Raw genomic sequence first — 12004 nt, 5'->3', positions numbered from 1 at the left:
TATTGAAAATTTTTAAATTTATACTAATTAGGGATATTGGCCTATCAATCTCTTTTTTGTTGTTGTTGTTGGATCTCTATTTGGTTTGGGTATTAGAGTGATAAAAAACATTGTTCTTGAAAAGAATCTGGAACTTCCCCTTCCTTTTTATTATGGAACAATTTGCGGAGTATTGGTGTTAGTTTTTGGAAGATCTGGTAGAGTACTGTGATGAATTCATTCTGGCCTTGAACCTTTTTAGTTGGGAAATTTTTGGTTACTGTTTCCAAGCACTACTATTTCAATGCAGTATTTGTCAAATCATCTAAAATTTGTGTATTGGAAGCTAATAATTTGACCCAATTGATAGCTATTCTAGAAATATATTTCAAAACTCTAACAAAAATTAAAAATTCTAAACATATCTACTTCAGTTACAAATTTAGAAGTCAAGAAGTAAAATTGAAAGAAGGGAATTCTGGGAGTAGAAGGATACAGTGGGCTCATGGCCCAGAGAAGTGGCCCCTCTTCTTAGGGGAAGAGTAGAGGAAAGGGGAATCAATAAAAAAAAATATATACCATGACAAAGCCATTAGGAAGAATGCTACTTTGTATGCTAATTAGAAAATTAAATAAATAAAAGTAAATGTGTAAAATATTTACCTCAGTATCACCAAGACCAGATTTCCAAATGAATTTTAACTTTATTACCTTTTTATTTTATTTATTTACTCAATGAAGTTTTTGTTATATAGTTCATCCTTAGAAGCAAAAGAGACCAAGAGTTAATCACCTGTGTCTTTTAACTTTACATAATACTTAATGTCACATGACTTACTTAATTGGCAAGCTAAGTTGCTAGAAGTAAAGGGGCCAGGAATTTAGGATTCATAATATTTAATGAATGCCTGCTCTGTGATAAACATAAGCTCATTACTATACATAAATTTCTGAGCTAATCTAATATTTGTGTTTATTGGTATATTTACATTTTATAATTCAATCTATAGCAACCATTCATAATTTTATCTTTGTTTGTGAGTACATTTAGGATAACCATGATCATGATTGCGGTATTGATTGCAAGCCTCCATTTTAGCCTTGTGAAGTCACCAGGGGGTTCAATATGACAGAAGGCAGTGCTGTACCCCCTTTCTCTGAATATATCCATAGAAAATAGTTCAGTAGTGTTGGGGAATATTATTTTAAGGTTTGTTACTTTTGTTTATGTTGAATTTGTTTAACTCTGTGAAGCTGTGTTCCTATGCCTGTCTAAAATAGCTGATAGTCTAATTAAGATCTGAATGGCCAATAGCAAGGCAGGAGAAAGGATAGGCAGGGCTGGCAGGCAGAGAGGATATATAGGAGAAATCTTGGAGGAAGGAAAAGGAGTAGCCAAAGAAAGAGGACGACTCCAGGGCCAGCCACCCAGCTACACAGCAAGTCATGGAGTAAGAGTAAGATGTACAGAAGTAAGAGAAGGGGAAAAGCCCAGAGGCAAAAGACAGAATAATTTAAGTTAAGGAAAGCAGGCAAGAAACAAGCCAAGCTAAGGCCAGGCATTTATAAGTAAGAATAAGTCTCCATGTGTGATTTATTTGGGAGCTGGGTGGTGGGCCCCCCAAAAGAGCAAACACAAGCAACAACAAGTGGTGAGAGGTAGGTCCCCTAACGTGTTCTTCCATCGTTGCTTGGCTGTGGAGGGTCCACTCTTGTGCAGACCCAGCAAAGGCACTATTGTTGTTGAGACTGCAAAGGCAATAGACTGCCCAGATGGCATCTTCAGCCCTTCCCTAGACTTTCAGGCTTTTATAGTCTGCACATGTACTCTTCCGCACTCTTCTTGGATCCTTGGAGTGGATGGTATACATGACGGAAGGCTGTGCACCAAACCATCACTTATTCTCTTGTTATGCATCCATATTCTCCACGTTCATTGACGTTCCCTGGAAAGGGAGGCCTCTCTGACTAAGGCTGTGTGGTTACTATCTATAGGTATAGACATACATATTAAAGTGGTTGGATGCTATGCTGATATAACAAAACAACAGAGTTAAATTTAAGCTTGGTGTAAATTATCTGAAATCCTAAGCTGAACTAGAAATCCACAGGTTAGGTAAAAGACAAATTAGCAAAAGTAAAAATAGGGTTTAAAAAGTAAATGAGAATATAGTCCCTTTGGCACTCCAGGTATACCACCTACTTTTCCTAAAAATGTATGTCAGTCTGAGACTGGAATCTGAAGTTTCACTTCTTTTCCTGTTTTTTGAGATAAAGTATTGATGCTAGCCTCTGTCTCACTATGTAGCCAAAGCTAGCTTTAAATTTCTGATGCACTTGTAGTAGTCTTATAGTTATGAGGATACGTGCAAATACCAGCATATCCATCTCTACCTTATTTGTTACTACTCTCAAGGTTATGTTAGGAGAAACTAAATTGTATCTGTTGATGGAGAGATTTGATTGGAACAACTTGTTTTCATGTGGAGAAAGCAGAATGGGGATAAAAGCACTAGAACACAGACAGTGCTTGAGAAGAATGCCTCAGTGTTGAGAGGAAGAATGCAGTTCCCGTGTCACAGTGTGAACAGTGGATGGGTAGAAGAATTGAGTGATAGAGAATTGGTCTTTCTGATAGTGCAACCAGACCAGAGAGTGAGGCCCTATCGCTAGAAGCCAGGGTCTCACATGTTTTTGGTTAAGAATGGAAACATGAAAAAGACTCAAGTATATATACCCCTAAATAACCACTTTGCACCTTGAGTAACCATAAGTCTCTGCTTCCACTGCTAAATAAAACTAGAAAATGTCTAATACTGTCTGTCAGAGAAAAGAAGGAAGTCATGACAAAGAAGATTAAGTGCTTGATTCTACATTTGTTAAAATTCCTTTACTAGGGATACAGTAGTGACATTGTGAGACACTATATGTCCCGTGTCAGCCTGTATCAACATCTTCAAAGTCCTGCCCAGGACCACGTGTGCTGAGAGTGTTATCAGTAATAGCAAATTTCGCTGAGTTTGTGTTTGTCTGAATAGTGCCAGACAGCATAGGACTTTTCTATGTTTGGATGCTTCTTGATGAAATCTTTGACAGTTTAATTACAAGGTAAGTTGACTACAGAAGAGTGCAAGAATGTATGGAGTCTTGGAATATTCTGTTTCTAAAATGCAATTGTCATGAAGTATCCCCTCTGCCCCTGACTGCTCATTATTAGACTATATCATTTTTAGCCTTCTACATATTTTCTTTATCTGTTTTGTCTATTTTAAGTCCCTACCACTGTTAGAATAGAAAAGCTGTTCATGTAGGTTTGACTGCATGTTTTAAGATCTACCATCTGTGAATAGCATGTGAGAGACAGTTAATAAATTTCAAAACCAATGATCCTTATTTACTGTCCCTTATTTATATATGATGGGTCACATGATAGAATAGTGATCATTTTACACTGTTCAGTTATTTTAAAATTACATTTGAGACCTTAAAATTTTCCATGTATTCCACTCTGTATATGTGTCTACTATCTTCTTTAGAAAATCTGGTCCCCATTTAATTCTCCTTTTTCCTTTCTATCCCTCTCTATTTCTTCACCTGTGTAGTGTAGGTCAGGAGATGTTATACACAAATAATGGAAAATAAAGATGCTCACACAACAGGCCTTCACACAGGTGCCTTATTCAGAATGTCCTGTAGAAACCACAGTCCCAGTGGCTGAAGATGGAGGAGAGGATGTGGGTGTTTCCTAGTGAAGGAAATGGAAAGCTTTGCCTGGTGGCCACTGCTCTGGAGAGGTGGTGGCGAGGGGCCAACGGTTAAAGCGAGCTATCTGATTAGTTTGCAAAGCGTATACAGCATTCTTCAGTTAGTCTTCCATAGAGTTACAAGCAGGGAGGTTATCTATCCACTGACAACTCCCGATGGTTCTTGGACAATTCCTTAGGTTCTGATTCAGCTTCCTAGATTCTTCTCTATGCTCTGACTTCTGAGACTGGTTGTGGCCTATGTGGGTGATGACCATTGATAAATACAGTCTGGCCACTTTGTATATTATGATTCTTAGGGTAGCAAAAATATCAGCAATATTGCTATAAAAATCTGATTGCTTGAAACTGTTCTCAAATACCTCTCACAGTGCAATTTGCATCTGAGGTGTATTTTTTTAGATTATAATCAATAAAAACATTTTAAAAAATCACTTTAAAGATGTTGTATAACTATACACAGAACATGAATCATATTTTTTTTATTTTCTAGTTCTTTCCTATTCATATAATTTAGTTTTTAACAATTATTGTGAGCATGAACATGGTTTCTAATTCATATTCAAAGGTTATTTGGTCAGAGAGTTAAAGCTTTTTATTCTTAATTTTTAAAACGGGGCTTGGAACTCACTGTTAAACTGGGCCGACCTCAGGCCTCACTTAGATCCATGGTCTCTGCCTCCCAAGTGGCAGGAAATTCAAGCTTCTGTTGATGTGTCAATACATACTGATTCATATATAACCATGTTAAAATTAATTTCATAATTTAGTATTTTATTCTTAAATGTAAACAATCATATATGCATATGTACTTCAATAGCAACCATACCTTCATATGTACTTCATTATACTCATGTACCTCACTGTTGGTTTTAGACCTCCTGCATCCTAAAACTCACTCTTGTAATATAAGAACATCTCCTATTCTCTGGAGTTTTACTGCACTTGGGGACATAGGCTGGAGAGCTTCTCTAGTCCAGGATTATTAAGGGACAGGACTATTTTTAGTTGCATTATTCTGTGCTAATTTATTTTTTTTCCTGAAATTAATTTATTTTGGGCCATGGTACTGCCTCCTTAATATGGTCATTTAAATACACTGGGGTTTCTCTAAATGAGCTTTGTCTTATTTTAAACATAATGATTTGGAAATGAGCAAAATTGACCTTTTAAAAATGTCTTTCTTCTTGGTTCAGAATGGGTCCTGGAGGAATTGTCAGATAATTGATTGGCTGACCTATATGTGCAGTGGAGGGGAGTGTTAAAGACACTTCTCCACTTACCACAAAGGACGTCTCTAGAGATTCAGACACATGCGGTCGTTTAATTTATCTTGAAGTTTTACATGTCACATAAAGTTCAAGAAACAGATTATTGAGCCATTAAACTAAGTTCTAAGATGTTTTATCTTCCTAATGGGATAACACAGAGAATCTGGTTTAGGGTTTGATCTGTAACCCTGCATAACATACTTCACATTTTTGTGCAGGCAGTTTGGAAGGGCTTTATTTTACGAAAGAAACTGGCTATGGCCCTGGAGGCTCTCAGGAATGAAGAATCTGGAGAAGAATATGAAGAAATAGATTTAGAGGATTTTGAATATGATGAGGTAAGTGCCAGCCATAACAAGCAAATATTGTTCCTAAAAGATTGTTGTAGATGGTTTCAAGGCTGACTCCTCAGCTGATTGCTACAGGTGTTGCAGATAGTCACCGTCATTATAGCCTGGCCATTTTGTGAATTCTGAGACATTTTCTAAGTTGGTTAGTGCCATTATAAGTGTTACTGCTACTTTCTATGCTTTTCTTAATCTGTCCTCCTGCTTTGTACATTGTATAAAGTGGCAATGGAATGGCTACATGTCATTTTGTCCTCTTGGATCAGATTCTCTGGAGGCTAATGCCATGTTTAATGAATGACAATGAAAAATTTGGGGAAACTACATTGATAGAACATTAGGATGTATTTGACCTTATCTAAAATTTCAGCTGTCCCACTAATGTCCAACTTTTAGTCTGAGAAGTAGTAAGCCAGGATTGTAGGTGCCAAGTACTTGGCATCTTTCCCTTCATCTCCTTTGTATGGAACAATTCCTCAACTCTGTCTTTGTATTTCATGACTATGATTCGTTTAGTTACTATAAACCTCCCCTTCTGTTCGTGATATGAAAATATTGAATGGAAAACTCAAAATGATCAACTGTGCCCAGTCCTGAGTATTGTGATGACATCTCCCACCATTGGTTCCCATCTTGTCCAGAATATGAGTTATCTGCTTTGTCTTTGTGCTGTCTACAGCATGTGCCCTACCTGCTCTCAAGCTACTTCTTGGATGTCTTGGTTATTAGGCCAAATGTTATATAATCATAATGTTCGTGTTTATATTAAGATTATAAGATTACTCTTACAGTTGGAAGTAAAAATTGGTTGTGCTGGTAATTTTATGACAGTATATTAGAACACTTGTACTGTTTTATTACTCAATATTGTTTTGAAACACTTATAAATATTTAATGAACTGTATCACAGAAATGTGTGTATATATAGGAGAAAATAGTGAGCATACAACTTGATTTAACCTGTGATTTCATGTACCCAGTGAGGGTCTTAGATCCTATCTCTGCTCAATAACTCCATCAGTTAATTTCAACTGCATTTGAACATAGTGACACATCAGGAAGAATTCATTATTTATTATTGGAAAAAAGGTATTATTTTTCTAGTAATAAATCTCCAGTTACATTGAAAATAAGCTAACAGCTTTTCAAAGACTATTTGTAGCTTCATGGTAATATCATTCTAGTTTAGCTACCATGGTAAATTTATCTCTGCTAGTCGTCAAAAATGATTTATCCAATATTTGAACATATGATATGAGTGAATCAGCACCTATGTTCTTCATTGGACAAATGTACTAACAATATAGTCAAAACAGAAAATACTGCTGTATATGTATGTATTTATGAGATGCTGAGTTCTGTTCTCTTATTGTAATGCCAACAGAAAAATACAAATTTTTGAGGTATCTACATTTAAGTAGATACATGTAAAGCTTTCCTTCACAGCTCTCAGGAAGTTTGTTTACATTTGTTCCTAGGTATTTGGTATGTTTGCATATTAAATTCAGTTCTGTAAACAAGATTCCTTTTCACGTCTTTTAGCAATTTGCTGAAATTACTCTGATTTTAGTGGGTAGTCTATCTAAAAATTTCTAAATACCCTATTACTGTGCAATAATCCTCTTATACACTGTAAAGATTTGTCACTCAAATTAGTTTAATAAAACACAGATTGGCCAATATCCAGACAGGAAGTATAGGTGGGGCAACCAAACTAAGAATGATGGGAAAGAGATGGGCAGAGTCAGGAGTTACCAGCAGATGCAGAGGGAGCAGGAGATAAATATGCCATACTAAATAAGATACTGCAACTTGGCAGAGCATAAATAAGGAATATGGGTAAACTTAAAATATAAGGGCTAGTTAGTAATAAGCCTGGGATATTGACCGAGCATTTATAATTAATATAAGCCTTCGTGTGGTAATTTGGAAAGTGGCTACCAGCTATTTAGGTAAAGGAAGGCAAGACAGAAATGTCTGATTACACCCTATATGTACAATTATGTCCTCTACAAATAACAAGAAGCTTTCTTCTTTTTCTGTTTTTATTCTTATATGTTTTAGCATTTCTTTCTTTTTTCTCTTGATTTCTATGTCCAGTGCTATTTGATCATTTAATCACAGCAAACATCTTTCCATTTCTTTGTTTCAAGATGGAAACGTTTAATAGGTAGTCTTTAAGTAGCATGGCTCCTATTCGTCTTCTGTAGAAACTTCGTGCATTAGGAAGGTGCTGCCTTTCCTACCATTTACAGGTGACAGCCATAGTGCTAATGATGACTATGTATGTTCTTTTAATTTTATCAGATATTTTTCACACATAAATCATTAACTTCCTGGTACAAAACTTTGCATTCCTTGAGTAAATCAGTTTAGTAGAGTGCAGTTATGAACATACTAATCATTTTGACATATAACATTTTGTTTAGTTTTTTTTAACTTTTTTATTTTATTTTATAATTTAATTTAATTTTACATATCAGCCATGGATTCCCCTGTCCTCCCATAGTTTTTTTTTTTTTTTTTAACTTGTTTTTAAAAAGCTCTTTCTTCTCTAGCTTTTTTCAGGTTTTGGTCTGAGGGCTGTTTTCGGTCTCATATATTTGGTTTTCATTTATTTTCAGCCTTTCTATTTCCAGAAAGACTTTGTTTTAGGATTGGTAATTGCTTATAAAAGTCTGGAGACATGCTCCATGTCGCATAAAAGAAATTGGGGAGATAGTGCCATGGTTCAGAACCTAATATTGTTCTAGAAAATCCACATTAGGTTCCAAGGACTCACAACCAGTAGACTCACAACCACAACCACTATACCAGCTCCAGAGAATCTGACCTGACTCCTTCTGTTGGACTCCAAGAACATTGCATTCATATGGGTGCACAAACCCAAACACAGATGCAGATATATACACATAGTTTCAAAACAGAAAAAGAAATACATACTCTGTAAGCAATAATAAATTGCTACTTTTTTTCATGTGTGTATACATGGTTGTGGGCATGTGTAGAGGACAGAGGAAGGTGTCTGTTACTATGGGTGCCATCATGTGTATCTGTCTCTCCAAATGAATTTTTTGAGACAGTGATGTGACTGATCCTGGAACTCACCTATGGGAAAGGATGGCTAAAAATCCCTGGGGATCGTCTGTCACCCTGACTAGCATTCAGATTGCAGGAATGTGCCACAGCCATAGTTTTCCTGGGTGCAGTATTGGTTGTAGTATTAAGGCCACTACACGTAGTTAACAGGGAGGTTTATTTTCTGGGGTAACTTACAAGTAAAGGGATAGGTTACAGGGTCTGGGAAAGGCGTAGCACAGTCTTGTGGTATTCTCTAGAGAACTCTGCTCCATCTACCTCCAGTGTCCAGTATCCAGGAACCAAGAGAGCCAGCACATCTGGATCTTGGGTCTTCAGGGCTCCTGTTTCAGCCCTGCCTTGTAGGCATGTCAGTTACTGAAGCCTGTTGGGGTGGTACTTCCAGGTCAAAGCTGGAACAGCTACCCAGTACAGTGCTGGGATTGGAACTCCTGTCTTCATCTTTGCACAGCCAGCACTTTACTGACTGAACCATCTTCCAGCACAGATCATTATGAAAATCTTGATTTCTTATAATAACTGTCTTCTGCTTTAATCTTCGATCCCCCTAGTGATCTGTGAGTTACTGAGGAAATAATAATAAATAATAATAAAATCTTTTATGGTTATGGGCATTTTAAGACAGCTTTTAGTTTTTGTTTGGCAGTGACAATGTACATATTTACAGTAATTAAATCATTGTATCACTGAGCCATCCTTAATATAGTTCCCCCATTTGTTCTAGTTTCTCTGCTGAGCTAACAGTTTTAAGCGTACTTGCTCTATGTTTATGCCATCCAAATCTCTTTGGCTAGTGCTTCTCTGTTATTTGTTTTTCTATTTGTCCTCTCTGTCCTGTGTTGAGTTTTAAGTTTTCCTGTAACCCCTCCTTTTGCGTTAATCAAATACTTTTGCTTTTCTTCTTGTCCCTCTTTTATTAGATTTTTATTTGCCCTTTGGCCTTGTCTGTTCCCTTTATTTCTTCATGAATAACCACATGTCTAATATTTTTCTTTGACTGACAGGGTCTCCCTAACATGTATTCTACTTTTGGTGACACTTGAAAGCTTGTCAATTTCTTTTAAGTTGGTTTTCTGTTTCTGTTGTTGTTGTTATTGCCTTACCTGAGCATAATTATCTTTGAATTTTCCCTCCTTGGGTTGAGAGAGGTCAAGTCTTCTTGAATCTGTGGTTCATGCCTTTCAACAGCTTTGGAAAATACTTGTGCAGGTTTGCTTCAATTGTTCTCTCTCTCTCTCTCTCTCTCTCTCTCTCTCTCTCTCTCTCTCTCTCTGTGTGTGTGTGTGTGTGTGTTGTGTGTGTGTGTTGTTGTTGTTGTTGTTGTTGAAAGGGTGCTCCAGAAATACAAACGATAGAGATCTAACCATTTCACACAGTTTTACAATCTTTAATATTCTTTTCAGAATTTCTTCCTTCCATGCCATAAAATCCATGTATTTCATGTTTAGGTTTTTTGTTTGTTTTGTTGTTGGTGGTGGGTTTTTTTTTTTGGTTTTTTTTTTGGTTTTTCTAGACAGGGTTTCTCTGTGTAGCTTTGGGCCTTTCCTGGAACTCACTCTGTAGCCCAGGCTGACCTCAAACTCACAGAGATCTGCCTGCCTCTGCCTCCTGAGTACTGGGATTAAAGGCATGCGCCACCACCGCCTGGCTCATGTTTAGTTTTTAAGTGGCCAGTAAAGCTTATCTATTTATTATTTATAATGTGATGTTTTAAAAAATGTATATGTGTATAGTGGCATAACGAAGTCTAACTAATTAATGTATGCACTACTGAAATAAATTTTCATTTTTAAGGGGTAATCTCTTTTGTATCTGCTCAGAATTTTTTGAGAAGGCAACATGTTGTTAAATAATAATCATAATGTACAATAATGAGCTGAATTTCTTATAAGCCAATTGATTGCTTGTGCATGTTTGTGTCATGTGGATGCGTGGTCACGTTGTGGGAGTGAACGTTTGCACATGTGTGAAGGCTCCAGGGTGACCCCAGGTGCTGTCATAGTCACTCTCCATCATGTGTATTGAGGTGGGGTTTCTTGCTAAACCGTGAGCTTGCCATTTTGACCATTCTGCTAGAATTGCTCCCAAGATCCTGGTGTCCACATTCTGCATGCTGAGATCACAGAGAAGCCGCCACAAAGCACAGCATTTAGATGAGCTCTGAGGCTCTGAACACTGATCCTCATACTTCATAGCAAGCACATGTAGCATGAATCTCAGAACAAGACCTTCTAACAATACATGATACATCTGGCGGCTTTGTGAGCCCCAGCTCAGGCCTGAGCTACACTAGGCAGGTTGTGGTGGTTGTGGTGGCGCATGCCTGTAGGATTTACTGAAGGAGGAAGAGGCAGGATGATCAGGAGTTTGAGGCCAGCCTAGGAGGCTTGCTAAGGAGAAGCTGTGGCCCAGCCACAAACATCAGCTCCTTCTCATCGTGTTGGTGACTGTGGTGATACTGCTACCTGTGACAAAGGGTTTACTGCTGCTTGTTCAGAGAAGAATTTCCAGGACCATCGTGTTACAAGAAAGCATCGGCAAAAGTCAGTTTGGAAAAGTTTGGCGAGACAAATGGTGGGGAGAAATTGCTATGAAGATTTTCTCTTCTAGGGAAGAATGTTTAAGGTTCTGAGAGACAGACATTTATCAGACTGTGATTACTCCAAACCACAGAGGAGGCACAAAAAAAAAAAAAAAAAAAAAAAATCTGCAGGGAACCATGACCATGCCTAACAGTGACTGAAATCTTCAAAAAGATGACAGGATCCCACAATGACGATTCCACATGTACTATGGTAAATCCATTAAGCTGATTAACGAAAAGATTAGCTTTGGACTACAAACTACTCAGGACAATTCTGAGATGGCTAGCTGAGATGATCCAGCCTGACAGACTACTCGAACAAGGACTTGAAACAAGCCCTGCACTGTCTCATTATGCAGTGGCTGGACAAATGATACAGGACTTGACAATTAACCCAAAAATAGAGTTTTTGTTTAAAAAAGAAAAAGGAGAATATAGATATGAGGTAGATCACTGAATCGACTCTGAGAAAAAAGATAAAGAAATAAAAGGATAAATGGGTAGATCATTGCATCTACTCTAAAATGAGAAAGAAGATGACAAAAGGTAGATTATTGAATCTATTATGAAAAGAAAAAAGAGAGAGAATATGGATATGAGAAGATAAAAAGGGAGATTATGGAATCTACTTTTTAAAAAAGGAACTACTTGTTTTAAATAGGGTAAGTAATGAAAATTTTTTGTCTGAGTTTATCAAATGTTAATGGACTAGACATTGTTAATGTAATTCTTGACTGTATATACTAATTGGGTAGTTTTTCTTATATTACTTATAACCTTTTTTTAATTTTAGACAAAAAAGTGGGAAATGTGGTACATTGTGTTCCCCCAAATATTGTGCAACCTAATAAATTTATCTGGGGTCAAAGAACAGACAGCCACTAGATACAGAGCCAAAACTGGTGGCTAGAAAATGGGTCAGAGCAAGCCATAGCAGAAGCTGGGCGGTGGTGGTGCACG

General features: G+C 37.1%; 1 protein-coding gene across 6 annotated transcripts in view; it reads left to right on the top strand.

The window, feature by feature from the left end:
* The window catches only part of Lrriq1 (leucine rich repeats and IQ motif containing 1), a 191788-nt gene that overhangs the window by 72873 nt on the left and 106911 nt on the right, over window positions 1–12004 (top strand). For all 6 annotated transcript variants that reach the window (XM_036170070.1, XM_036170073.1, XM_036170071.1 and 3 more), the window contains exon 19: window positions 5233–5352. In XM_036170070.1, the coding sequence (XP_036025963.1) occupies window positions 5233–5352 (120 nt within the window). The remainder of the gene's footprint in view (window positions 1–5232; window positions 5353–12004) is intronic.

Source organism: Onychomys torridus, chromosome 20 (genome assembly GCF_903995425.1).
Source record: "Onychomys torridus chromosome 20, mOncTor1.1, whole genome shotgun sequence".
Classification (NCBI taxonomy): domain Eukaryota; kingdom Metazoa; phylum Chordata; class Mammalia; order Rodentia; family Cricetidae; genus Onychomys; species Onychomys torridus.
This window is presented reverse-complemented; position numbering and strand designations above follow the sequence as displayed.